At 43.8% G+C, this 23,167-nt stretch overlaps 1 protein-coding gene across 1 annotated transcript in view; it reads right to left on the minus strand.

Annotated features, from left to right (window-relative positions):
* MCCC1 (methylcrotonyl-CoA carboxylase subunit 1) overlaps window positions 1-23,167 on the minus strand; it is a 66,608-nt gene that overhangs the window by 39,659 nt on the left and 3,782 nt on the right. Inside the window, exons 3-9 of the mRNA XM_040428286.1 lie at window positions 16,909-17,048; window positions 15,729-15,824; window positions 13,989-14,110; window positions 13,764-13,911; window positions 6,451-6,572; window positions 4,857-4,968; window positions 4,318-4,399 (exon numbers count right to left, since the gene is read on the minus strand). Of these exons, the coding sequence (XP_040284220.1) occupies window positions 4,318-4,399; window positions 4,857-4,968; window positions 6,451-6,572; window positions 13,764-13,911; window positions 13,989-14,110; window positions 15,729-15,824; window positions 16,909-17,048 (822 nt within the window). The remainder of the gene's footprint in view (window positions 1-4,317; window positions 4,400-4,856; window positions 4,969-6,450; window positions 6,573-13,763; window positions 13,912-13,988; window positions 14,111-15,728; window positions 15,825-16,908; window positions 17,049-23,167) is intronic.

Below are 23,167 nucleotides of genomic sequence, written 5' to 3' on the forward strand. Positions count from 1 at the left end.
AATGTTTAAGTAGTAGGAAGGGAGATTTCAACACAGAGAAAAAACATGGTAGTCAGGAAGGAACCAGCTGGGCAGAAGACAGAGGACCTGTCCTGGAGAGGCCTCCCAGGTAGGTGAGGAGACCTCTCTGGGCCAACATGTAAGAGAAAGTCAGGAGGACCACGGGAGATAAAAGCCACAATGGGAACCCATCAGTGGAACTGACCAGAAAAAAACTCCTGGAAGCAGATTAGGAACCACTGTGTAAACCTCTGCAAAAAGAGTAAAAACTCCCAAAGTAGAAGTAATATGGTAGGAGGATGCCCCCAGAGCCGCAGAGGCTCGTCGTAAGTTCTCCCGCAAGAGAAGCCGTCTGATACACCACAGACAAAACTGCTTGGACTGGCCAACGCAACCAGCAGGCTGAAGCAATGCCCACGTCAAAAATGTCAGGGGTGCGTAGACTCGTCAGAGAGCAACTCCCGCCTCGGCGAATGTCCAAAGTGGCCAGAGACGGGAGAAAACTCAGACCTAAGAGGAATGTAATGGCAATGTCCAACTCCACAGAAGTAGCAGAGAAAAAAAAGTAGCTGCAGTGCGGGTACTCCAGAGCAATAATACACCAACCCCAGGGAATATGGATACTGGTTGGGTAAACAGAAATAGTAGCTTTGGTACGTAACCAATCGCTTCGTGGAAAGGCATACAGTAGAAAGGGTGTTCCGTTCCAGCAACAAATCATCCATTAGCTGTGACAACAAGCGACAGCACAACTGCTCATCTGGAGAGGAGAAATGTAGGCAATTTACAGTATGTGGGCTGAATAGGAATGTCCGCTACAACTTGACATGTCAGAGCCCGTACTTGAGAGGCAATGCTGAAGCTGTCACAGTGTCAAATGTTAGCGCCAATGACCCATTTGTAAAGGAAATAATACCGTAAACGAGCACCACAAGAACAAGGGGGTTACACCAGCTGAAGAACCCCATTCTAGTGCACACCAGTGAGGGATTTATTAGCTATAGCATCCCATGCTACTGCTCAAAACCTGATTGGAGATGAGCGTAATGCGGATAACCAGTGCCATCAGGAACTAATGGACGTGTAAGGTGAGGCACCAAGTGCCAGCAAAGACGATGCCTGCCAGTGCCACGGCCTCCAGAGGTAGCATAAATTGAACACCGCCTGTGTGGAAATATCTATACATTCATCACCCCTAGGTTAACCTATAGAAAGGGGGATGCAGTAGAAACTACTGCATACAAAGATAGGGCTGAAACAAGGTGTGGAGGAGAAACTACAGACCCAATATCTGGTGCAAATGCACCAAGCAAGGAAGGAAGCAACAAGGGTGCCATGACAGCTTTCCGAGTGAACCCAGGTACTACACCAGAGAAAGGAACCATACAGTTGTAGACATGGGATATAGGGCTACCGCAAATACTCCATCTGATAATGGAGCCATACCGTAGAGAATATAGCATCTAGCGCTTGTGCATCCCGCCAACTGAAAGGGAGACTATGCAGTAGAGAACACTGCACCTAGTGCTTGTGTGCGACTCCACCCGAGGGGGAGGCCATGCAGCAGTAGCCACAGTGGCTAGGGCAATACTCCGACTCTGGGGGAGGCCATATCTTATGGTGTGTAGTGCTAGCATTCACACTCCACCAGAGGAGGAGGAGAGCTGGCCATGGATACAGTATACAGAGTCAGTGAAATGCACAAAACCGCTTAACGGGTGGATGTGGAGGCAACCATAGTATTCTGTGCCAGTGCAGATGCTCCACCTATTGGGGGGAGACAATGACTACCATTGTAGAGTGGATTCCAACAGGGACTTAAAGCACAAGAAAGGTTGTGTTGTAAGGAACCCCAGAGCAAGCAGAGGCCACCATGTAAGCGCTAAATGCCAATATCTAGCTAATAAAAGGGATAATGTGGACATAGAGCAGTAACCAGTGGTTGCCCCGTATTCCACCTGCTGAGAAAGGTAAGGCAATAGTAGGTACCGTCTCTTGCTAATACTCCCCCTGAGAAAGGGGAGGAATATGACAGGAAGAACAGAGACAGAGCTGGGACCAAAGCTTCACTATGGCGTACCACCCATTAGCGTGAAAACTCTACCTGCAGAAGGTCCGGTGCTAGGACCAATGCTCCACTGTGGCGTAGTGGTCCCAGTATCCAATGTTGGTGTAATCATTGCAGCTGTCAGCGTGATTACCCAAACTGTGAAAGGAGGTAATAGGATAGGATATACTGTATCTAGTAGTAGCGCCATTACACCCCCTGTGGAGGGGAAGGAATATGATAGTAGGCACCCCATCCAATGCAAGCAGCACCATTTTAGTGTGCCGTGGTAGTCACAATATGCAAATATGGGTGGAAGCACTTCACCTGTGGAGGAAGCAATGAGATACAGTATCCAGAAGTGCAAATAATCTGCAACAGTATATAGCATGCCCAGTGGTTATGATATCACTCCACCTGTGGAAGGGGTTAACGCGACAGGATTCACAACATCCAGTGGTAGTGAAATTGCTCCGCCTATGGAAGGAGGGTAATGCTACAGCCTGTACAGCATCCAGTGGTAGTGCAATTATTCCACCTATGGAAGAGGGGTAATGCTACAGCATTTGCAGCATCCAATGGTAGTGCAATTACTCCGCCTATGGAAAGGGGTAATGCTACAGGGTGTACTACAAGTAAGGGTGCTGGCGGAAAGGGGTTATGCTACCAAGGCACCGCCGCCAGTTATAGTGCGATTACCCTGCCTGAGGGCAGGTAATGCTACAGCCCGTACAGTATTCAGTGCAATAACTCCGCCTGATAAGGGGGTAAAACAACAGTATGTACCAAAACCAGTGCCTATGAGCGGAACGGTGAAAGGTAGTGCATATATGCCATCTGTAAAAGGGGTTAAACACTATAGTAGGCACCCGTACAGCGCTGGAAACGCACCAGGGGCTAAATGGGAATTTTCTTCTTTTTTTTTTAACTCACATATTTGAAGTTTATCCAGTATCTTTAAATACGTATTTGATGAATTAATATCATGTTAAGCCCCAGTGAGGGTTATATTTTTCTTTTCTTTTTTTCTTTTACTCTGTCCCCCATGAGACAGGGGGCGGGACTTAGCGCAAGGACACAACATTTTTACGACTGGGCGGCCTTTTCCGCCCCCGTAACTCAGCCTGGAAGTTGCAGCCCAGCAAGCAGTGGGCTCATGTAGGCGTGGGCCGCCCAGAAGTACTTCTGGAGAAAACGGAGGAATGGAAGACCGGCCGTGGAACTGCCCGAAACCTGGGATGGGCATATCTGGCGGTGACACGCAGTGGCCACACCAGGAATGGATGCGGCCACTTGAAAGAATATCAGCAGGCCCCAGAGGAAAGGTGCGGGCTGCCGGGGGGGGCGAAGAGAGGAGGGGGCGAGGCAAGGGGGGCCTCAAGCACCCGATTAAAATAGGAAGAGGAACCCAGGTCAATGGGGATATGAGGGAATGGAGTGAGGGGATGGTGGTGGATGGCGGGGGTTATACTTACCCTGTGGTCAATATTCACCCCATCTTCATCCTCTTCTCTTCACCACCCCCCTCGGAGTACCAGCAGGGTCACCTCCTCAGACACAAGCATCAAGGTAGTAGGGAGGCTGGAGTGGAGGGGGAGACTGCAGAAATGCAGGTGACCCCATGGCTGGCGGCATGCAGGGAAGCTGGGCTGCCCTGGTCCACTTTTTCTTCTTGGGGGAGGTTGGGCAGTGAGGGGAACAGACACCGGCCCTCCTCCCTGGATAAACAAAGGTCTCTGTTTCCTGTACCAAAAGAGGAAAAAAGGTAAAATAACAATAGAAATAGTTAGGAGCCCTGCAAAGCAGGGAGGTCTGCCTCCTACAGACACTAAGCTAAAACTGATTAGCTCAGTGCATGCAGGAGGGGTATAGCTGTGAGGAGGAGCTAACACTTTTTTGCTTAGTGTCGCCTCCTAGTGGCAGCAGCAGCTATAACCAAGGTCTCCTGTGTCCCCCAATGATACGAGTGAGAAAGACTAGGTTGCAATAAGGGGGTAAAGACCCGTATGAGGGGTTGTGTCATCAATGTGTGATCAGAGGCAGTCCACCTGTTGGGACCTTATCATCAAAAAAGACGTTTTGGCAGATACAATGTGGCCGTCATCAATATGCTCGGTCTGGAAGAGGGGCATTGTATTGGCTAAAACCATATAGAAACCACGGCACTCAACCAAGTACAACAACATATGGATTCCATATTGGCGGCATACCACCAATGTTGAAAACTACAGGAACTCCATATGATACATACATCTTACATACAGACATACCTGCACCCACATAGTTCACGGCTTTTGCAGCTCTCACAGCGGCTTCTCCAAGTTTCTTCCTCACCTCAGGACTAATTCCAGGCTAGAAAGATTTCAGTTTAATAAAATTATTTTTCCTCAATGGCAGGGATTATGCATCCCCTATGTGCACACACAAAACAGATTTCAAAAATATTTCCAAAGCAAGAAACTGATCCTGTTTAGATTTCCATCATGGTTCTGTTATAATGGGAAACACAATGTCTTATGCTATGCCATTCTGTCCAGTAAAAAGAAACCCGATAGACCCATTGTAAGTCAATGGGATCAGTTAAGAACAATTAGGACATATGATGGCACAGAACCGTTACACACAAACTCCCTTTCACTTTTTATATAACAGTGGGACTGAAAGTTTATTAAGTCCAATAGTTCTCCAACATGCAATAACTGTATGTACTGTCTATAAAGATTATTTTTCTTAAATCTATGATTATTTGTTCTTAGCACTTGTCATCTATGACTCAGTTATACAGTCTTGCAGTGAAGAACAGGCTTACCCCAGGGGCCTCCTCAATGATTTTTTGGTGTCTTCTCTGTACACTGCAGTCCCGCTCAAATAAATAAACTGCATTTCCATGTTGGTCACCAAACACTTGGACTTCTACATGTCTGGCACAAAAAAAATAAAAAATACATTAAACAGATTCAGATCTTTTTTCCAATATAGTCTGGCAAATGATATGCACAATAACAAAAAGTCTGAAAAACAAACCTCAGTGCTCATTCATATGTAAAAAAAAACACTTAAAGGACTCCCAGGCTGTAAGAAACGTGATTCTCTGGTCTAATGAAACCAAGATTGAAGTATTTGGTCTCAAACCTATGCAACATGTCCGGATAAAAACAAGGCACTGCTCATCACCTGCCCAATACCATCCCTACACTGAAGATGTGGAGGTGGCAGCATCATGCTGTGGAGGTGTTTTTCAGTGCCTGGGACAGGGAGACTGGTCAGGGGTGAGAGAAAGCTGAGTGGAGCAAAATACTAAGATATTCTTAATAAGTACCTAATCCAGAGTGCTCTTGACCTCAGACTGGGCCGAAGGTTTACCTTCCAACTAGACAATAACCCTAAGCACACAGCCAAGACAACATAGGAGTAAGACCTGAAAATGGTGAGACCTGAAAATGGCTGTCCACTGACAGTCCCCATCCAACCTGACAGATCTTGAGAGGATCTGCAGAAAAGAATGGCAGAAAATCCCCAAATCTAGGTCTGCAAACCTTGTGGCATCGTACCCAAGAAGACTGGAGCTGTAATCGCTGCTAACGGTGCTTTAACTAATTACTGAGTAAAGGCTCTGAATACTTATGTCAGTGCAAGATTTTACTTTTTCCTCTTCAATAAATAAACAAAGTTTTCTAAAATTCTGTTTTCACTTTGTCATTATGGGGACTGAGTGCAGAATAATAGGGATTTTTTATTTTATTTTAGCACCTCAACATAACAAAATGTGAAATCAGGCAAGTCAATGCGCAGAAACTTCTAAAAAAACATGTACAAAGGGATGTTTACACCAATGCTTTGGATTTTACAGTTCTATCAGGGAGATTTATCAAGGCTGGCCAATCCATACACCAGTCTTGATCTCCCTACATTGGCATGAGAGGCGTCTAATTTATTAAGAAGCAGCTGCCTCTTAATAAATTAGGGGCATCTATGCCCTGCCTTTCGCAGACACTGAAGTCTATGCCAGCTACAAGCGTTATAGTAAATTCGGTGGGCGTAGTGAAACCCTGCCCCTCCAACTAAGCCCCATCCTCATTTCTCAGCACTTCAGAAAAGTGTGACAAGCTTAAAAAGTTGCTAATTATGCTGAAAATATGATGTGTGCTATAATTTGAGACTTTTTAACACCATAATAATGGTGTGAAGGGTTTAAAAATTGTCCCTCTATGTTTTTCAAATGGAGTCAAACACTCTCAGAGGACTGCCTCATGTAACCCCATCCAATAAAGGTTAGGAACCCTGTTAACATTTCTGGCTACCCATGCAAGACAGGGACACTCATGGGTTACTTTCAAAGTGTCCCCCAGTAACTAGTTATTAGGGCTATAGTAAATAACTAATGGTGAACTGATGTCTTTTACCTTGGATTGTCCACAAATTTTTCTATCAACATGGCATCATCATTAAATGATTTACTTGCTTCTCTTCGAGCTGACTCTAATTGATCCATAAATTCCGCCTCAGATCTGGCGATTCTCATACCCTAGATATTAATAATACAGTGTCAGAAATTTTGGACAGAAAGGAATTAATATTTTAAAGGCCTATACATATAACTTTACAGATTGGTCTATGGGCATTATACAGTCCTGATCAAAAGTTTAAGACCACTTGAAAAATGGCAAAAAAAAATCATATTTAGCATGGCTGGATCTTAACAAGGTTCCAAGTAGAGCTTCAACCTGCAACAAGAAGAAATGAGAGTGAGACAAAACATTTTTTGAGCATTCAATTTAATGAAAACAACGAATAAACTGAAACAGGGTGTTTTTCAGCTGATCAAAAGTTTAGGACCACACCTCCAAAAAAAAACTAAACCCCCCAAAACAGAAATCCAACTTCCAAACATGAACTCAGTAATGAGTAGCTCCGCCGTTATTGTTTATCACTGCCAAAATTAGTTTCGGCATGCTTGATGCATTTCCATGAGGTGAGTGGGAACATTTCTCCAAGTGGTGAAGACGGCCACGAAGGCCATCTTCTGTTTGGAACTGTTGTCCATTTTTGTAAACTTCCCTTGCCATCCATCCCCAAAGGTTCTCAATTGGATTTAGATCAGGAGAACACGCAGGATGGGCCAAAAGAGTGATGTTATTCTCTTGGAAGAAGTCCCTTGTCCTGCGGGCATTGTGTACTGTAGCGTTGTCCTGTTGAAAAACCCAGTCGTTACCACACAGACGAGGGCCCTCAGTCATGAGGAATGCTCTCTGCAACATCTGGACATAAGCCAGCGGCCGTTTGACGCCCCTGCACTTCCTGAAGCTCCATTGTTCCACTGAAGGAAAAAGCACACCAAACCATTATGGCGCCCCCTCCACTGTGCCGTGTAGAAAACATCTCAGGTGGGATCTGCTTGTCATGCCAGTAATGTTGGAAACTATCAGGACCATCAAAGTTAAATTTTTTCTCATCAGAGCATAAAACTTTCTTCCACCTTTGAATGTCCCGTGTTTGGTGCTCTCTTGCAAAGTCCAAACGAGCAGTTCTGTGGCGTTCAAGGAGACGAGGTCTTTGAAGACATTTTTTGTTTTTGAAGCCCTTCAGTCTCAGATGCCATCTGATGGTTATGGGGCTGCAGTCAGCACCAGTAAGGGCCTTAATTTGGGTCGAGGATCGTCCAGTGTCTTGACGGACAGCCAATTGGATCCTCCGGCTCAGTGCTGATTAATTTTTTTTGGGTCTTCCACTTGACTTTTTTGTTCCATAACCCTCAGGATCATTTAAGAAATTCCAAATGACTGTCTTACTGTGTCCCACCTCAGCAGCGATGGCGCGCTGTGAGAGACCCTGCTTATGCAGTTCAACAACCCGACCACGTTCAAAAAGGGAGAGTTTTTTTTGCCTTTGCCATCACAACGTGTGACTACCTGACAGAAAATGACAATGAATCCACATCTTTGCACAGATTTGGCCTTTTAAAAGGCATGTGGTCCTAAAATTTGGATCAGCTAAAAAACAGCCTGTTTCAGTTTAATCGTTATTTTCAATTAATTAAATGCTCAAAAAATGTTTTAGCAGAAATTTTTCAGGGGTCATGCGACCAAAGCGTGGCTTGAATCACCTACTGACTAATTTTTATTTTATTTACATAAAACTTGTATCTTTATTATTTCAATTTAAAAGTTGAACTCTAAATTAATGGTTAAAAATCCTCAGATTGAGCTGTGAGACTGGTGTATATATGTGTATACCTCTTCTCAGTATACACCATTGGGTGGGATGGCTCCTGATAACATTCTCAGGGCTTGCCCTAGTCCCTAAATCTTGACAGCAACTTAGTATTTAGTTGCATGTGTGTCACTACTAAGGAGGCTCACTGCGCTCGATCTGAATCTAAAATGTAATTGCTCCCGCTTCCCTACATGTCTCACGTTTTGTCTCACTCTCATTTCTTCTTGTTGCATGTTGAAGCTCTACTTGGAACCTTGTTAAGATCCAACAAAAAATAATGTAAAATATGATTTTTTGCCATTTTTCAAGTGGTCTTAAACTTTTGATCAGGACTGTAATTGCCATTTTGTCTGCTTGCTTGAAGGTCAATGCGAATTTATTCTGTTTGGACAGAGACTTACAATGAAGAGTCAAGAATCTTAAACATTCTCATGTCATAAATTGTGGGGGTCTCAAAGAGGTACCATAAAGATACTTCAGGCCTCTACAAAAGATAATGAACAGGGAATGGAATGTTCTAAAGATTTGTTTTACTTTTCTTAATGAATAGAAATGGGGTTTATTTAAGAGTTGCCTGATGTAACTTTGCTAGTGATAATAGTGGCAATAATGGGTTTATATTAAGATATTATATGCAACATATATATGCTTATTTATTTGATTAATTGAAAGTAAAATAAAAACCTGTACTATCATCATAGCCAAACTATATTCATTATATATTGTTTGAGTGTATACCCAATAAAAAGTATTAGTATGTATGTTATGGAATATAATGGACACTTGCTTGTCACAAAATGGTGTCTGTCTGAGAGACAACCCCCAGTATGCATTCTATGATTGAAACTATTTGCAGCAAAAACTTGAAACTGTCAGGAATTCCTCTGAGTCTATCATACATATGCCTTAAACTTATTTCCTGTTTACATTCCTTCTTGCTAAAAGACCAATCATGTGAGCCCACTCCTCCCACTAATATGGAGGGTATATAATGTGAAGCCCCCACCTAATAAATTAGAGGTATGCTTTGACCTTATATATATCTATCTAATTTGGAGCAGTGTATCAACCTACCTGACCATTGATCAGAACCAGAACATGTATACCCAATGAAACGTATTGGTATGTATTATTAACAAAGGTTTTTTTTTATATTTTTAAAATACATAGAATTAGGTGGAATATATCAATGTATTTTTTATGTGTAAAAAGATAATGTCTGGAACTAATTACCTCACTTTGGTATGTGTAGAAGGAAGATTAAGTGCTTTGGTAGAAGGTCTCAAAGTAGTAAATCTATAAGCAGACTATAAGTCTGACAGTGGGTATACATTAATGTCCTTTTTTCCCATATTTAGGTCTTTGTCCAGAGCTTAGGTCAAAGGTTATCTTTTTACTAGATCTTTAGAAAATATTAGAATTAAATGTAATTACGCAAACTTTTATATATATATAACACTAGTGTCCCCTTGTGGTGGTGGTGGTGAGTAAGAGTTACGTAGCAAATTGATGCACTATGAGGTCATTAGTCACGTGGAAGACCAAACCAAGCCCACCTTCCGGGGGGGGGGGGGGGATAAAAGATTGCATGAGCCGACAAGGGAGGTAGATCGGATCAATGATCAACAACAGGAGAGGAAGGAAACAGAACTAGGGAGACCTGACCATCCCTTGCTGCTGAACTGTGACCGCTGACTTCTTTCAGACAACTAAATTTCAATTTGTTGGTAAAGTATACATTTCTATCTTTATTTTAGGCAATTGATTCGCCATATATCTTCGTACAGACCATATAGTTCTTGTAGGATCTAGACTGATTTGAGATAATTTCAACTGCAATACAAATTATACTTTTCAGTCTTGGGAGATAAATATATACATTTGATATATACATTTGTATAATCTCCAGAAAACTGATTTCAGTTTCTAGTCAATGGTCTGGTCGGATATATATTGAATTCATTTGGTGGAAGTTTATCCTCATTTTGAATATAATATTGGCTCATAGCCAAATTTGTACATGAGGGACAGATTTTGCCCATGCGCTGTTAAACTTTTAGGTTTATGACCATCTGTTTGCTGGGAGAAGTCACATATCAGCTACCCATTTCATTTAAAAAGTCATTTTATTGGTTGCATTTATATCTTATATGTTACCTATGTTTTCCAATTGATTGAACCTATTCGACCCGTATTCTTTGTTTGTCACCAATGTTATATTTTATTATTTTGCACAGATTTTTCTTATATATAAATAGATATATTTTGTATACGATTGCATCCCTCTTGTCTTCAACTCAGCGCAAATAACGAATTGATGTTAATTTTGATTTGTGGAAATAAGTTGGGAATCTCCTTCATTACAGATCCTTGCTTGTTTTCATAAATAGAAAACGGTTTATCAGAGCAGTATAACCAGTCATTAGAAGTGCAGTAGAATTGATGTTTAATTCTTGTATAGTTAGAGGGCCTGTTTTTTTCTGTTTAGGGTTTATACAAGGAAAACTCCCTTCACACAGTTTAAACATCAAAAGGCTTCCACTGCCAGTTAGAGACCCGAAGATCGTCTTACCTAGACTTAAAGGGAAACTGTTACCTCTACCATGCTTCCCTCACTGAGGGCAGCATAGTATAGTAGCAGACCTGCTGATTTCAGCCGGTTGTCACTTCTGGGCTAGTATTCAATACTTTTACAGTGCTGACAAAGACGAGCCATGTAGTGTGGGCCAGCACTGTGAGGGGACATGGGTCCGATGAGACTCGTGGCCCTGTCCTTTCCCCCATGACGGTCAGGTTTCTTTCCCATGCGTAACATTAAAGAAAGCTGCCAGTCATGGGCAGCAGACAGGGCCGTTAGGCAGACTCTTCTCCACTCGCAGCGCTGGTGCATGCTGCAAGGTTCACTCTGTCAATACTGTAATAGTACTGAATGCCAGCCCAGAAGTGACAGCTCCCTGAAATCAGTGGGTGTCACTATACTATGCTGCCCTCAGCAACTACAGCATAGGAGAGGCGACAGGTTCCTTTTAACTATTCTGTCCTGCAGAGTCCAGTAAAAAAAAATATGTTGGGTATACTAGGTGCCTATGGACGACAGATGGCACTGTACGGTATCTGTAAACCATATACTGTATGTCATGAGCTTTTCAAACCTTTTCATGAGATATCCATTAAATTGATGCCATTATAGCTCATGAGTGACAGGTGCATTAAAAGGATACCTAACAGCAGCATGTGTCACCCACAGGCTATAATTCCATTTAAAAGTTTTTTTTTGGGAGTCATATTGATGACCTATACTCAGGATAGGTCACCAGTATCTGATTAATGAGGGATCAACTACGGCACCCCCGCAGATCAGCTGTATGAACACGCATGGCGGTCCGGTGAGCACTGCGGCCTCCGCACAGCTGACCTGGCACAGTGCCGTACATGATATAGTGCTTGGTAGTGCAGACCAGGCCCATTCACATGAGCTAAGCCATGTGACCAATGAACAAGACATCACTGGCCTAAAGAGAGAGCCGTTAGTCGGGCCCCCACTGATCAGATAATGCTGATGTATCCTGAGGAGTGGTCATTAATATATGAATCCTGGAAAAGCCCCTTAAATTGGTTACCCAATATTCTTTTTCATTAGGGGAAACTGCTGAGAGCCTGATAAAATAATAAAAGCACGTCAACTCGCCTTCCCTGGCACCTCTGATCTAGTGCCATGGTTAGGACTGAAGCTGTGCTGTCCCCAACACAGTTGCAGATGTCACCATTGCAGCCCAGGGAAGAGAAAAGAGCTACAGCGCTTAATGAGAAGTGGCTGGAAAGGTGAGTTTAAGGGAACCTGTCACCTCTACTATGCTACCCTCACTGAGCATTTCTAAATGTTCATTGTGTTACCTTAAACATATAAATTACACTTTTAATATAATTTGCAGACAAATTCAATAAGTATTATGTATTTTTGTACTTCCTGCCTTTTATGCAAATTAACATAAGAGTCACATCTTGTGTGACCGGAGAAGAGTCTTATGTTCAAGCTCTGACTCTCTCAGGGTCATTTGCATATGTATCAACAGAGCTATGGGACTGGGTATTGCGGATGTGCTAGCGGCCATCTAGCAACCCATGTCCTCAGCTCTATACCCAAAATCCAGGTGACAGGTTCCCTTTAAGTTATTTTATTACTTTTTTCAGGCCCCCAGCAGTTTTCCCATAAGCAAATAATTCTTTAGCAACCCACCTAGTGGATTTGTCATTAAACACTATTGAAAACTTCATGATGTATTCATTAAATGAATGCCATCATAGTCTACGGATGACAGATGCCACAGTTAGTTATCTGCCACAACCTCAGTTTAACATATTTAAAATGAGCCTTTACCGTTGTACAAGTTAAAGAGAGACAAAAAAAAGTCATGTGAAGAGAGCCTAAGAGATATGATTTCACTTAATGGTGAAAAAAGGGAAGAATGTGTTTGTATCATTAGTATATGTAAGCTGTCGTGTAAATATATCCCCTTATATGTTCCATCACCTTTCATGCTTCTTATCACATATTATGGACTATAGCAAAATATGCCTAGACTAAACAGGATATCAGTCACTTTGGGGAAATCTATGAACTTGTCACTAAAATATGCAAAGAGGTATCTCCTAAGGAAAGTAAACCATCTTGCCTAGCTACCTTGTGGAAGTGGAGCACTGCCAGTGAGTCTCCATACCGTGGAGCACTGCCAGTGAGTCTCCATACCGTGGAGCACTTCCAGTGAGTCTCCATACCGTGGAGCACTTCCAGTGAGTCTCCATACCGTGGAGCACTTCCAGTGAGTCTCCATACCGTGGAGCACTTCCAGTGAGTCTCCATACCGTGGAGCACTGCCAGTGAGTCTCCATACCGTGGAGCACTGCCAGTGAGTCTCCATACCGTGGAGCACTTCCAGTGAGTCTCCATACCGTGGAGCACTTCCAGTGAGTCTCCATACCGTGGAGCACTGCCAGTGAGTCTCCATACCGTGGAGCACTGCCAGTGAGTCTCCATACCGTGGAGCACTGCCAGTGAGTCTCCATACCGTGGAGCACTTCCAGTGAGTCTCCATACCGTGGAGCACTTCCAGTGAGTCTCCATACCGTGGAGCACTTCCAGTGAGTCTCCATACCGTGGAGCACTTCCAGTGAGTCTCCATACCGTGGAGCACTTCCAGTGAGTCTCCATACCGTGGAGCACTTCCAGTGAGTCTCCATACCGGACTGGTCTCTTTAATGAGACTCAGCAACCCGCCTAAGCGTATCTCTAGTGTCATGTCTGTGCTTCCATACACTCACAGAACTCCTTCAGTTGAGCCATACTGCTAGGATTAAATAACACACAACAGGTAATCTTTTGGAATACATTTGTATGCTTATAATGAGTTTTGATGCCATGTACTCACAGGATATCTAAAATTCTTAAGATATGAATACCCTTCATTCTGTTGATGAAAAGAAACCAAGCAACAAAATATCTTACCTTACCACCTCCTCCACGGACAGCTTTAATCATTACAGGATAGCCTATCTTCTGAGCTTGTTCTTTAAGGTGCTGGTCAGACTGGTCTTCCCCGTGATAACCTTCTATGATGGGGACACCAGCAGCAGACATGATTGACTTCGATGTGCTGGAAGAAAAAGATTACTACTTTTCTATTTCTCTTTTCTATATTTACAGAACCAGAAACCACATGCTGACCATTACCTCTTAATGCCCATATCTCGAATAGCGGAAGACGGAGGTCCTATAAATATGATATTCTCTTTCTTGCATAGTTCAGCAAATTCTGTATTTTCTGACAGGAAACCATAACCTGGATGAACAGCCTACCAAAAAGATAGGATAAGAATGTTAAAACCTTCAGGACTGGCCTATTTTGGGTCCTTTAGTTCGCAATTTTGTTTTTCCATCCAAAAAGTATAACTCTCATTTTTCTTTTGATGTAGCTGTGTGGGAGCTTGTTTTTAGCAATTGTACTATTTTTGGGTACATTTAGCTTATTGATTTACTGATCACCCCACTGATCAGATGTTTGAAGAGGCCTCCCAACACTTATCAAGCACAGCGCCATCTTTTGGATACAGTCTGTGCTTGGTATTGCAGCTCAACTCAATTCACCTTAATAGGAATGAACTGCACCTAAACCATGTGACCAATGAACGTGACGTCACTGGCCTAGGCAGACACCTGCATCCTCTTCAATTTTTATTTGCATGCCGTTAACACTGCAGCGGCAGTGCAATGTAATTACAGCCCATCTGATATTGATGGCCTGTCCTGAGGATAGGTCATCAATATCAGAAAACTTGTCATCCTGGAGGCAGGTATTTTGCATTATAAATTTGAGGTCAGTTCACAGAGGGACATAACCTTTATTCTGGGTAGTACCATTTTGGCAATACCAAATTTATATAGTTTGTATTTTAATGTTTTACTGCTTTTGCACAATAAAGACACTGTTGATTTTGTGTCGTCATATTCTGAGAGCCGTAATATTGAAATGTTTCCATCATCAGAGCTGTTTGTTTTCATTGGTGCCATGTTGGAGTATACATGCCTTATTGACCACTTTTATTGCATTTTATGAGAGGCAAAATGAACAAAAAAAACTGCAATTTTGGATTTTTTTCCTATAGCATTCACTGTGTAGTATAATGTTTTTATTTTTACGGTATTTACTGTACAGGTTAAAGGAGTTCTCCGAGACTGGTAACCGTTTTGTAATATTGCCAGGCAGGGATAAAAAAAAAAAGACTCACCTGTCACCAGTTCCAATGCCAAGCTCCCTTCTCTTCTGCTTCCAGATCCCACGGGACCCGAAATGTAACATGCCGTCTAAACGCCCCCCACCGCCGCCAGCCAATCAATTGTCTCACTGGTGACATGTGCAAGCATGGCATGTGATCACTGCCACTGCCGAGGCCACTGATTGGCTGGCAGCAATGACAGGTGTGTTGACGGCACGTCACATTTCCAGTCTAACAGGTAGTGGAGGAGAAGGGAGCTTTTTTTTTTTTTTTTTTTTTTTAATACCTGCTTCCTGCCTGGCAATATTAAAGGGATAAAAGAAATTCTTGGTTCCAGAGAAATCCTTTAAATATCATGATAGGATAAGTCATTACGGATGTGGCAATTTGTATTGGTTTTTTGTTGTTCATTACTTAAATGAGATTTGGGTGGGTTGACTCTCCCCCTCCCCCCCCCCCCCCCCCCTTCCTGATGGAATACAGAGGACACAGGGATCAAGCATGCTAGATTTCAATATGTCCGATCCTTTGTTCTTCCTGAAAGATAAGTTAAAACCACATAGAAAACCCAGGTAGTTCGGTGTAAGACGAATATGATTTCGACACATTACTGGCGTCTTCCGACATGTGCTAGTGCACCACTATAGTACTCTTATTTATTCATGTTATTACATATTATATAGAATTAACACATTACCTGGGCACCTGAGGTTTTAGCTACTTGCATAATTTTGTTCATGGCAAGGTAACTTTGTTGGGAAGCTGCTGGTCCAATAAGATATGCTTCATCCGCCTGAAAATAAAAAAAATGGTTTGAAGTATTTAAGATCACAAAAGAAGTCAATTATTCATGTAAATTTCTTTATGTCTACTGAACACAAGGTATGTGAAAAGTATAGGCGCTAGAAAAATACCATATGATCCTTTTAGACCAAGGCCTGACAGCACACAGATCCAAGGGAGAAGGAAGGCTACATTAGACTCGGATGGAGGCATATTCCCTACAAGTAATGCTAGAATGCCAATCAATGGAGCACAGTATAGTAGTAACACATGGAGTCCATGATCCCAAACAGGACTCCGTGTGCTGTGTGCATGAGGCCTAGGGTTACATTTACACAACCGCTAGAAAGAAAGATGGATCCTATAGAGACCAAGCATACGGAAATAGATTGCTCCCTAGCCACCCCATGCTGGGACATATATCATTTACGTTATTAGCACATTATTATAGAGTAGGTAACATGCCCGGACAATTGTCTTCATGGTGGTCAGAGTGAATTCTTCTATGCAAACAAGGCAGATCAATATGGACCTCTGAGCTCGGACTCTGCCGATTCCAGAAATAAAGGCGCCACACCGTGCTAACAAGTGATCAAAAACCTTTGATATTTCTGTGTCTTGAACTCTGTCGGGTTTCCAGGTATGGACATCTCTAACTATATCTAAAGGCTTGTTCACTCCTCAGTGATTCCAGGCAGATCCACTGATTGCACTGCCTTGGTCGGTTTTTCAGACGGAACGCACCCCTTTTATTCAATGAGTCCATGAAAATCAAGAAGAACACACGGACACCATCCAGGTGTGGTCTGTTTTTCACTGATCCATTGCATAGAAAATTAATTGAAAGGTTGGGTCAACCGTGGTGGAAAAAAAAAACGCCGAAAAAAGTCCTTCACTTGGACGGACCCAAAACAGTCTAAGTTCTTGCATCCGCAAAATGGACACGGACATGACAAGAAGCCCGATGTAATCACAGCTTGTTCATCCAAGCTCATACACTCACATCAGTAACATCTAGTGTTGGCAGAACATGACTGACAAGGATTTCCCTTTTACATTTTCAAAAACTGTGTTTAACTGAGAATATAGAGTACCAAAGCGACGTGCATGGAATTCCTGTCCGCCTCACTATAAACCGCCACAGACTGCACTCCCATCTTCTTCGCTGTCCGCATCACTCTGCAAGCGATCTCTCCTCTGTTTGCAATCAGCACCTTCTCAATCTTACTTCTTCCTAAGAAACAAAACACAGTGTATGCTTAGCGGAATTGTGCTGCCTGTACATGAGGCCGTATTGGTCTGCCCGGCTGAGAACGTGCCACATCCCGTCACAAAACTGCCGTAATCTGTGGTAAAACCGCATCAAATATAGACGAAAATATACGTAAGCCACTGGCTCAATACAGCAGTATGTATCTATATAACAAGGACAAATTACTCATAGTAGCATAGCAAAGCTTACCACAATACGCCGCCTCTGCTCTATGAACACGGTGCAGATTATTCAAGGATTTTCCATGCAGATTTTCATGTGGAAAATCCGCAGAGTAATACGGTACGAGCTAAGGCTACTTTCACACTAGCGTTTTCAATTCCACTATTGAGATCCGTCATAGGAAACTGAACTGAACGAAACGGAGTGCACTAAAATGCATTCCGTTCCGTTTGGTTGCGTCCCCATCGCGGACTGAATAACGCTGCAAGCAGTGTTTTTCTGTCCGCGATGTGGTGCGGAGCAAGACGGATCCGTCCTGACACACAGTGTAAGTCAATTTTCAATGGTGTTCATGACGGATCCGTCATGGCTATAGAAGACATAATACAACCGGATCCGTTCATGACGGATACATGCGGTTGTATTATTGTAACGGAAGCATTTTTTGCAGATCCATCACGGATCCGCAAAATACCCTAATGTGAAAGTAGCCTAAGTAGATGAGATTTTCAAAATCTCGTGTATGTGGTACGGAAAAATGATCCGCAACATGTCAATTGTTTGTACAGATTTTCAGTGCAGATCTTACCCTTTTCAATGCAAAGGGTAAGATCTGGGGCAAATCCACAACAAAATCTGCAAGTAACACGTGTGGATTTTGGTGCAAAAATGCCGTAAAACTGCTGCGTGTATATACCCTTCAAGTACTTTTCTGTGGCAGAGGGGTCTTTAGGCAGCAAGGCCTGAAAGCAACCACGTCCTTTGCACACATAGCGGATTTCTGAAAATCGCATCTATTTTGTAGGTACTGGTAAAGGGTCAATAACTTTTCGCAAAAAAACGCAATTAGACTTACCGGTAATTCAGTTTCCTTGAATCCACCATGACGGCCCACATTGAGATTGACCCTTGACCTCTGTAGGGGCAGGAACACATAGAGAGTTTAAATTCCCCCCACCCCTCCACCTCCTCAGTGCTTTACAAATTATCCGAAAGGTGGAAAAGAGAGTAAAAGATATTGATTCATACCCTTAAACTCGTATTTTATATATTTTTATTTTTATTTTTTTATTACATATATGATATGTGTGTTTTTTTTTTTTGGTTTTTTTTTGGGATGGGAATAGTACGGGGCCGTCATGGTGGATTCAAGGAAACGGAATTACCGGTAAGTCTAATTGCGGTTTTTCCATTTCATCCACCATGACGGCCCACATTGAGATGTATCAAATGACTACATGGGTGGGGATATGGCCTGTATAATCTTCCGACCAAAAAGAGCCTCATTCGAGTCCGGAAGATTAAGGCGATAGTGTCTTACAAAAGGTGTTTGTGCTAGCCCAGGTTGCGGCCCTACAAATCTGGTCTAGTGAGACGCCTCTTTTTTCAGCCCAGGAGGAGGCAGTGGCCCTAGTGGAGTGGGCTTTAATATTGCCGGGATTGGGCTTGCCCTGTATCCTGTAGCAACACTCGATGGTGGACCTGATCCATCTAGCTATGGAGGATTTGGCTAGCTTCTTCCCTTTATTTTTTCCAGAGAACTGAACTAGTAGATTATTATCTATCCTAAGAGCCCTGGTAGCCTCCAGGTATTGAATTACTGTATCCTTAACGTCTAAGAGATACATGTTATCACCAGACCCTGCAACTTCGGACCTAGTGATAGAAGGTAGAAAAATTTCCTGTTCCTGGTGGAAGGAGGAGACTACTTTAGGGAGGAACCCAGGGTCGAGCGTTAGGCGGATGTGATCATTACAAATTTGGATATATGGTTCCCTGCAGGAGAGGGCCTGAAGTTCTCCAATACGTCTGGCTGAAGTAATTGCTATCAGGAAAGCAGTCTTCAGAGAAAGGTGTTTTAAGGAGATCTCTGATAACGGTACAAACGGAGGCTTTGTTAGGCCTTCTAGGACGATGTTCAAGTCCCAAGTTGGAGCTCTAGATTTAAGGGTGGGTCTTAACCTTGAAGCTGCTCTAATAAATCTCCTGACCCATCTGTGATTGGCTAAGCTGCAGTCGTAGAAGGTACTAAGGGCTGATATTTGTACTTTAAGAGTACTAGGTCTCAGACCTAATTCCAGGCCGCTCTGGAGGAAGTCCAGAATCTTGTTGATGAGAGGAGAGGAGGTGTCCGGGTGATCAATTCCTAACCAAGAACAGTATCTTTTCCATATCTTTAAATAGATGGAAGATGTCACTTTTTTTCTACTGGCCTTGAGCGTGAGAATCACCTTATCTGACAGGCCTCTGTTCTTTAAGGTTTCGCTCTCAGGATCCAGGCTGCCAGTCTGAAGATTCCTGGGTCTGGATGCAGAAGTGGGCCCTGGACTAAGATGTCTCTCTGAAAAGGAATTTCCCAGGGATCCTCCAGCGATAGCTGTTTTAGAGTAGAGAACCAGCTCCTCTTTGGCCATAGGGGGGCTATTAGGATGAGAGTAGTTGGTTCTCCTAGAAGCTTCTGGATGACTCGCGGTAATAGTGGTATCGGGGGAAATGCATAAGCTAGTCTCCAACTCCACTGAATTGATAGGGCGTCTATTGCCCACGAGCTGTCCTCCTGGTTTAGGGAGCAAAAGCATTCTACCTGCGTATTTTTTCTTGAAGCGAATAAGTCTACTTCCGGATGACCCCATCTTTTTGAGATCCTCTGGAAGATCTTTCGGTTCAGGGACCATTCCCCTGGATCTATTTTTTCCCTGCTCAGGTAGTCTGCTACTGTGTTTTCGCAGCCCTTTAAATGGATGGCGGAGAGCGACAGGGTGTTCTCTTCTGCCCAGGAGAAGATTCTCATTGCTACAGCACCCAACAGGCGTGACCTTGTCCCTCCTTGGTGTCGTAGGTATGCCACAGTTGTGGTATTGTCGGATAGAATTTTTAAATGATGACCCCACAGTAGGTCCTCTCCTTTTGTCAATGCTTCGAGGACAGCGTACAGCTCTCTGTAATTGGAGGATCTTTTTCTTATGTCTTCTGGCCAAGTACCCTGTAGAAGGTGGTCTCCTATTTTTGCTCCCCAGCCTTCGAGACTTGCGTCTGTTATTACCTGAAAGGCCGGGTAGTTCCGCCACTGTAGACCTCCAAGCAGTCTTCTTCTTTCTTTCCACCAGCTTAGATCTGATTTTACGGACTGAGGAATCCATACATCTTTGTCTAGGTTTATCTGTCTTCCATCCCATACACTTAGGATCCAACTCTGGATTACCCTTGTGTGGCTTTGGCTCCAGGCAACCGAGGGAATGCAGGCAGTTAGACTTCCGAGAAGACTCATGGACCGTCTGATGGAGCATCTGTGAGAACTCTGAAACATTCGGATCTTCTCTATTAATGCCACTGTTTTGTCCTGGGGGAGAAAGGTCTTTAACAGGGCTGAGTCCAGTTCTACGCCTAGGAATCTTATTCTTCTGGATGGAATCAGCGTGGATTTTTTTATATTTATGATCCAACCCAGACTTTCTAGGAACTCTGAGAATCTCCGAGTTGCAGACAGATTTTCGGCTTCTGTATTGCCAAGAATAAGGAAGTCGTCTAGGTATGGGATAATTGTTATACCTTCCTGACGAAGATAGGCCACCATTTCCACTACCACCTTTGTGAAGACCCTGGGGGCCGAGAAGATGCCGAAAGGGAGGGACATATTGAAAATGGTGGATCAAGCCGTCCGGCCCTTTTAGGGAGAATCTTAAGTACTTTTGAGAAAGATGATGAATAGGGATATGGTAGTATGCGTCTTTGAGGTCGATTGACGACATAAACGCTCCTTTCTGTATTAGGGGAATAGTGGATGTGATGGTTTCCATCCTGAATTTCCTGTATAAGATGGATCTGTTTAGAGGTTTTAGGTTTATGATGGTTTGCAGGGATTGGTCTGGTTTCTTTACTAGGAAGAGGTTGGAGTAGAAGCCTCTCCTTTGTTCTAGTTGCGGGACCCTCTGAATTACCCCTAGATCTAAGAGGTCTCGGACGCCCTGCCATATTTTTGGAAGCTCAGTTTTGTTCTGGGATGAGATGCAGAATCTTCTTGGGGGGATTGATGTGAATTCTATCTTGTAGCCTTGAGAGACTACGTTTAGAACCCAGGGATTTGAGGTGATCTGCTCCCAAGATGGTAAAAACCCCTTCAGTCTCCCCCCTACTCTGGCGTCATTGCTGTTTATTTTGTCGGTTTTGGGGATTGAGGATGAAGCCTCTCCCTCTTCCCCCTTTTGGATAGCTCCATCTGCCAGTTTTTCCTTTCCCCCTGTAGGATCTCTGCTGGGGCTGGAACTGACGAAAGGGCTTCTTTCTAGACTCCTTGTCCTCCGGAAATCCCTTTTTCTTATCCGCCGCTCCCTCTAGAATTTTATCTAGAGAGGGACCAAAGACAAACTCCCCAGAAAATGGGATAGAACAGAGTTTGGCTTTGGATGCCTTGTCCCCTGACCATGCTTTCATCCATAATGCTCGCCTGGCTGCGTTAGAGAGAGCAGCGTCTTTGGCTGAGAAGCGGATGGATTCCGCGGAGGCATCCGCTAAGAATGCTGTGGCGGAACGAAGGAGTGGAATAGACTCCCTGATTTATTCTCTTGGGGTCTTATTTTTTAGGTGTTCGTCCAACTCCCCCAGCCATATATACATAGCCCTGGCTACTGAAGTTGCTGCAATGTTTGCTTTTACTCCAAACATTGCTGATTCCCAGGATCTTTTTAGGAGCCCGTCTGCTTTTCTGTCCATTGGATCACCCAATTGGGAGGAATCCTCAAAAGGAAGAGCAGTTTTCTTTACAACCTTAGCCACCTGTATGTCGACTTTGGGGGTCTGATTATATATTTTGCTTTCTGCTGGGTCAAAGCAGAGTCGGTTCCTGAACTCCTTGGGGACACCTAATCTCTTCTCAGGATCTGCCCACTCCTCCATTATCATTTCCCGTATATTCTCGTTTATAGGGAAGACGATGGAAGTCTTGGATCTAAGGCCGCCAAACATTTCATCTTGAACGGTCCGGGGTCTAGGGGTATCCTCGATTCCCATTGTGGACCTGACTGCTCTGAGTAAATCCTCCATCTCGTCTGTGGAGAAAAAAATTTTTTTGTCCTCCTCCAAAATTTTCCCCTCGGACAAGGGGTCCTCAGCAGGAATCTGTCTGGATGTGACGGAAGCTTCCTCTACATCCTCGCCCTCAGATGAGGAGACGACCGACAGTTTGCGTTTCTTGGGAGGGTTGGGGACACTAGCGGGAACAGACATAGTGGCCAAAGAAGATCTGATTTCGTCCATAATAAAAGTTTTCATTTCGGACAGAATATCTGGTTGCTCTTCCTTCCATATTTCGGCAGTACAAGGCTTGCACAGCCTCTTTTTGTAATTTTCAGGTAACCTTCTTGAGCATGCACAGCACTTTGAGAGCTTTGCTTTAGTTTTAGATTCTTTGCTGCCCTGGAGGAAGCAACCAGATATACCGTATTTAGAATTGTAACAGAAGTAAAATTAAAAATACAATTTCCCCCCAGAGGGGACTCACTGTACTGATGGCCGAAGGGTCAGAGCCTTCCTGGCGAGGAGTAGGTGCTTCAGACATCGCGGTGCAGCAGTCAAAGGCTGACAACCGCGCTCTTTTTAAATTCTTGTCCCGGCGTCTGACGTCATCAAGCAGCGCCCCGACTGACAGCGTAAGCCTGCGCCGCACCAGCTTGTAGAAAAAGGTACGTGCGCCGCCTGCCCTTAATGCGCTTCATGCGCCGCACCACTCCTCCTGCCGGTCACCTGTAAGGAAGGACGCCAAGCGCCGTGCGCGAGGCGCCTTGTGAAGCCGGCACCCCCGACTATTACCCAGAAGAGGGAAGGAAGTCTGAGGTAGGGAAGGACCGCAGGCCTCAGCATAAGCTAAGACGAGGGTCCTTGTTGCTCCAAGCTGGCCAGCCTTAGCCCCTGCCGTGGGAGGC

Source organism: Bufo bufo, chromosome 4 (assembly GCF_905171765.1).
Source record: "Bufo bufo chromosome 4, aBufBuf1.1, whole genome shotgun sequence".
NCBI lineage: Eukaryota > Metazoa > Chordata > Amphibia > Anura > Bufonidae > Bufo > Bufo bufo.